We start from the raw sequence: 6,128 nt of genomic DNA on the forward strand, positions 1-6,128 counted from the left end.
CCCCTTCTTTTATTAAGCTTTGTGGAGATAAGATATATCTATATATAGATATATACATACATACATACATATACATATACATATATATACATATATATATATATATGAAACAAATAACAGTACTGTCCAATGTATAAATGCCAAAATGAGTGTTTACAGATGATAAATGTCACAGGAACTAAAAGAAGGGAGAGGTCAGTATTCGCCAAAGTTCCAAGGTGGTGGGAATTGTTAAAGTACTGTTAGATCATAGGGACATTCAGTTTGTATATACTCACTCAGGGCAATGTCTTCTTGGTCAGTGCCATGGCTTCTCCTCTATGCAGAGTCCTCTCTATAGCATCCACTGCTGAACTGTTTCCAATAGCCAAGAGCACAGGGCTGTACGTCCTATAACACCCAGCCCATCTTTAAAAAGTTGCCAGCACTTGCACTGATCTGAGTGCACTTGCACTCCCAAGAAAAGGTGTTTGGAATCACAGTCACCTTCTAGTACTAGACACTGCTGAACCAGGTTGTCTTCCTTGGGAAAGTGGGCCCAGAGGGAAGGGGCAGAAGAGGATGTTGCTTTGTTTTGTCATTTTTGTTGACTAAATTCAGAACTTAAAGGTAATAATTTCCTTCCCTCTTCCTACCCATAGAACCATTTGTTGTAACAGAATAGTAAAAAGAGGGAAAGCTGGACAGCTGCTCTTTGTTTTTTGTTTTTGTTTCTGTCATCTTTGGAAAGAACGTCTCACAATTAAACCTGCCTGTTACACCTCTATTACCCACATCTCTTCCTTCTTCCAAATATGAGGGCATTGGATTACAGAGGAGTTTCCTCTTTTAGTTAGTTCTATATGAATAAGAAAATAAAGGCAACTCTAGGTAATTAAAAGTGTTGAAACACTCTTAGTGAAGACTGAAATGCCATTGAGCATAAATGTTTGCCTGTGGATTGCAGCCCAAGAAAAGACTTTTTGTGTCATGGATTCCTCTGGCAATCTGATAAAATTTATTGACCCTTTGCATAATTTTTAAATTATTGAAAGAAATGCTAAATTTCAGTTAGAGATTAGTGAAAATAAAGATAGAATTAGTTTTTCTCCTTAACAAGGAGAAAATCAAGGATTCCCTGAAATCTATATCCATGGGTCCAAGGTTAAGAATGTCTCGTTAGACTCAAACCTTTTAATAAAAAGGAATAGCCTTCTTTTGAGAGAAATTCAAACCTATTAAGGGATTTTCAGGGGTACATTTGACCACAGTAGATTTTTTTTTCCTCTCTTTAACACCACTTCTTAAAGCCTAAACATTGCGTAACATGGAACAGTAGCAGTCTTTGTTTGGGGCTCTCTCTATTACATAATGAATTTCCTTTTTGGGGGGGCGGGGCAATGAGGGATAAGTGACTTGCCCAGGGTCACACAGCTAGTAAGCATCAAACATCTGAGGCCAAATTGAACTCAGGTCCTCCTGAATCCAGAGCCTGTGCTTTATCCACTCTGCCACCTAGCTGCCCCCCATAATTGAATTTCCAAAGGAAGGATCCTTATTTACTGTAAGGAGCCCAATATTTTAAAAATTATTTAATTTATATCAATTATCTTATATTTAAGGTAGTTGAGGAGACTGATAATTTTTAGACTCAACAGAAAGAGTTGGGGAGAAAGGGAAAGAAAGACAGGTTCTAGTTAACAGTGAGTTGATGGACAGATGTGATTTATTAACAATAACCCATTCCTTGAGCACTCCAGTTTCATAGTTGCTTAAGTCATCTTATTTTACTGTTTCTGTAATAATTCTATATAATTATAATATGGTATATTGATTTATTCTAGATTTTATGTTTCTAAGGGGTTGAAGTTTAATTGCTGTATTATTACCCTCAAAGTATTCCCATTATATTCTTATTTTCTATGGTATTACATATTTGCATATTGAATATTTCTATTCATTTTAAAGAAAAGTGATAATCTTGGTACTAACTTGTCTTCAACACTGAAATATTGTATGGAGCAGCTATCAAATTGTCTTTATACTGTAAAGGACTTATCAGGCAGTTAATTACATAATTACATTTAAATTTTGTTACCTCGCTATACATTGATTGGCTGCCAGGTTTTGTCTGATGTTAGTGTATGGAGTGTGTATATTAACCGATAAACTTTATTTATAATTTAATAGATGTAGCTAATTTAGTTGCTATCATTTGGGAAATAAGTTTAATTGTTTATTTTATTTTTCAGGATACTATTTCTGAGACAACAAATTAAAGAACTTGAAAAGCTAAAGAATCAGAATTCCTTCATGGTGTGAAGATGTGAATAATTGCACATGGTTTTGAGTACAGGAACTGGTTGCCCAATCTTAACAATTTTGAGCTGCATATGAGTAGACTTTGGACCGTTAAGCTGGGCAATGGAAATGACAAGGGGATGGGGACATGAAAGTCAATTCAGGGGAAGCTACAAGATTGATTTGTAATACCCCTGAAATGTAGATTTCTTGTAGATGTATTCTTCACGTTGTAAATATGTTTTGTAGAGTGAAGCCATGGGAAGCCATGTGTATCAGAGCTTAGACATCCAAAACTAATCAATGCTGAGGTGGCTAAATACCTAGCCTTTTACATGTAAACCTGTCTGCAAAATTAGCTTTTTTTTTTTTTTTTAAATTTTGGGGGTTAATTTATCATTCAGAAATCTTGCATTTCCGAAAATTCAGTGCAGGCGCCAGGCGATCTGTGTCTAAGGCTGCAACAATTTGGAACAGTTTGGGCAGTGTACAAAATATCATGAAACAACTGTTTCCACACTTGCACCCAATCAAGAGCAGTGCTTCTCCATTTCTGTTTTTGCAGAGAACCGTTTTTCATTTTCTGTGTTCCATTTCCCCTCTGAAATCCTAGATCTGATTTTATCCATTTTTTAATGCTTCTAATTTTCTCTTTTCTTAAGGCACTGTTGCTATGGCACTTTTTCTATAATCTTTTCATTCCTGTGTACAGTAGCTTAAAATTGCAGTGATTGAGCATAACCCACTTGTTTGTATAAATTATTGAAATGTATTTCCATTTGCACCCTGTAAGAATGGACTTCTAGTACTGCTGGGCATGTGTGCTGAAAGTACATTGATTGCTCAAATATAAGGAAATAGCCCAATGAACATGGTTGTGGGAGGGGAAAGAGGAAAAAAAACCTAGTCAGATGTGAATTGTATCTGTTGTAATAAACATGTTAAAACAAAAACAAAAAATGGTTACTTTTCATTTCCTTCGGTCAGTGCATATTAGAATTTGACTACTTGGGGATTCTTTATCAGAACTATTCTTGTTGAACATTTGTACTTAATTGAAATAACCCCTAAAGAAATTTTGTTTAAAGCTTGTAAACAAAAAATTCTGTATAAAATATTTAATGAAATATGACATTCAACAAGAATGATCAAAACATCCCCAAGGGTTGTCATATGTTAAACCCTGGTTTACCTGTCTTGCTATTATGACATTTCATTTGGAAGGATGTTTGTGTTGTAGCTAACTGTTCAAGTCTGGTGCTGACTGCTGTTCTTAGCCATCACAAAACGCTAAATTTGTGTAATTGGAGCATCCCACTGTTATCTGGAAATGGTGGAAAGCTCAGCTTTGTATATTGTTTCCTAAAGTATATTAAAAATAAAAAAAGAAACTATTGCTACTACAAAATCAACTTGGCTTTTTTTTCTTTTGCTAAAATCTTCATTATTCTTCACGTGGCATTAGCATGACACTGCCAGATATGTATAAATCTCAATAGTTTTTGTATGCAGTAAAATCTTTTTAATTTCAAAATCTTGACTTGAAATACTTTTCTCCATAGAGAGATTTCTTCTGTTGGGGCATACACTCATGTGCTTTCACAACTGCCAGCACCAAGGGCTTATTTTAATATCTTAGACACTAATGTATTATACTTACATTATGGGATACTGACTTAGAGTACCAGAGTCACTTGTTCCTGATACATTAAGTTGTTTCTATATCAAGTGTCTCTGAGAGTTTTATGGTTCAGTCTTTTTTTTTTTTTTAATTTTAAAATGTAAGATACATTGGGTATTCACAAAAATGCAACAAAATCCTAGTGCAATTAAAAGAAATTCAGAATTTGTATTTAATCTCTAGAGAATTGTTTGCTATTTGAGCACAAAGTAGCATTTATGTTTTTCCCCCTTCTAAGATTATTCAGAATGTAACAGAAAAGGTAAATGTCACAAGAAATGTTCATACTTTTGAGACTGGTACTATATGCTAGACATGGAAATAGTTCATTCAAATGTAACTTTTAAGAGCTGTGTTTATCTAGACCTGTTACTTCTTACTACTTCAGCACTGTGCCTTTCCTAGGAAGAAGTAGGTAATTTATTTTGTGATGTAGTGGGCGAATGTTCATAGAAGTGTATGGTGATTTTTCTTGTGATTTAAGCTAAAATTGACTACAGTTTGCAAATGTGAAACATTTATTGATTTATGCCACTTTGTACCTCCCCATTAAAATATGTGTGTATCTATGTATACATACATATATATATATTTATGTTCATGCCTCTAAATGAAGTAACCACACCTTATAAAAAGCTAACCTAAAGTTTCATAAATGGTGTATTTATTGAAAAAATTAATTTCTAAGGTGGAATATTTTTCCAATTTATTTGATTTGTCCCATAATTTTTATAAATAATCTTAATACAGCTCTGAACCTTTGTTTAAAACATGGTGTCCAGCTGTTGACCTTTTTTGAAGCAACCTGGGAATATCTGAGTGCTATTAAAATAGACAAAGTATCCCATTTTATATTTAGTTCGTCTGTCTGTTGGCATGTGTAGCATCACCATCATTTTATTTCTTCTCTGGGTGGTTGAATAGTCCACAGTCTTGGATTTACACACTAGTGCCATTAGTGTCTCATTTTGGTGGGCACCATTATTGACAGTTCAAAATGAAAATTACCAAGTGTCCCTTGGGAACTTTTTTTTCTTTTAAATTAATAGAACTTGAATAATAAATACTTAAAGACTGAAAGCAGTGTTCTAGGTGATACTGGAACCAAGTGAATTTTGTGGAGATTTACTGTTTTAATTCTTTGAAGACCTTTCCATGGAAGGTTTCTTGAGAAATTTCTTCATCCTTTTTCTTTTAAGTGATGGAACATTTTGTTTTCTACATTACTCCATTTTTTTTTTTAAGATTCGAAACTCGCAGACTGTACTGGATTAATCTTTAGTAATAAATTCTGGAGTACATAATTTTTATGACTGCCCAAGAACTGAAAACTATATGTCAAGCTATAACTGTAGAGATTTTTTTTTTTTAACATTTTGCTGGAGGGTTGGGGGAGGGAGAGGGAGGCAGGGGAATTGAAATAGGGTGATTTTTTTTTTCTTGATTTTAAATCTAATATTTGTGCCCCAGAAATTTTTGTTACCAATGAAATTCAGCTGTTTTTGACATTTTGCCACTAAAGTTTAAAACTTCCTCCTTAAGAAGGAAGTGATTTGTGAAGAGTTAGAGCATTTAAAAAGGAAATCAGTTCTTGTTCTACTGCTAAGCCTAACCCTAATGTTGAAGGAACTATTTTCTAAGGGGAAGAAGTAATTCACTCTGCATACCACAACAATTGTAGTTTAGGACTTAAAACTATTGTTTTTAGATGTGGGGTTTGAAAATGCTGATTTATTTTCAATTACCTGTAAATATGGCTATATTCTTGTATCTGTAATGGAGTGTATAAAATTACACTAAAAAGTAATAAATATGTTTTGACTATGTTGTGCGATTATTTCAGTACACTTTGACTATGAAATAGTATTAAAATTTATATTTTTTCTTTTGTATTTGTCCTTTGCCATAGATAATTTCAGATTATTCAGTTATAGCTTGAGATGCCATATGGCAGTGTGGGTCAGAAAACAAAACAGGGCAGCTAGGTGGCGCAGTGGATAAAGCACAGGCCCTGGTTTCAGGAGGACCTGAGTTCAAATCTGGCCTCAGACACTTGACACTTACTAGCTGTGTGACCCTGGGCAAGTCACTTAACCCTCATTGCCCCGCCCCCCAAAAAATTTAAAAAAAAAAGACAAAAATAACTTACTAGCTTAGCTATAGTTTT

At 34.1% G+C, this 6,128-nt stretch overlaps 1 protein-coding gene across 2 annotated transcripts in view; it reads left to right on the forward strand.

Annotated features, from left to right (window-relative positions):
* WAC (WW domain containing adaptor with coiled-coil) overlaps nt 1-3,688 on the forward strand; it is a 114,220-nt gene extending 110,532 nt beyond the window's left edge. For both annotated transcript variants that reach the window (XM_043966193.1, XM_043966194.1), the window contains one exon: nt 2,232-3,688. In XM_043966193.1, coding sequence (XP_043822128.1) covers nt 2,232-2,301 — 70 coding nt within the window. In that variant the 3' untranslated portion in view covers nt 2,302-3,688. The remainder of the gene's footprint in view (nt 1-2,231) is intronic.
* Nucleotides 3,689-6,128: the final 2,440 nt, after the last annotated feature.

This window comes from Dromiciops gliroides, chromosome 5 (assembly GCF_019393635.1).
Source record: "Dromiciops gliroides isolate mDroGli1 chromosome 5, mDroGli1.pri, whole genome shotgun sequence".
In the NCBI taxonomy this organism is placed as follows: Eukaryota; Metazoa; Chordata; class Mammalia; order Microbiotheria; family Microbiotheriidae; genus Dromiciops; species Dromiciops gliroides.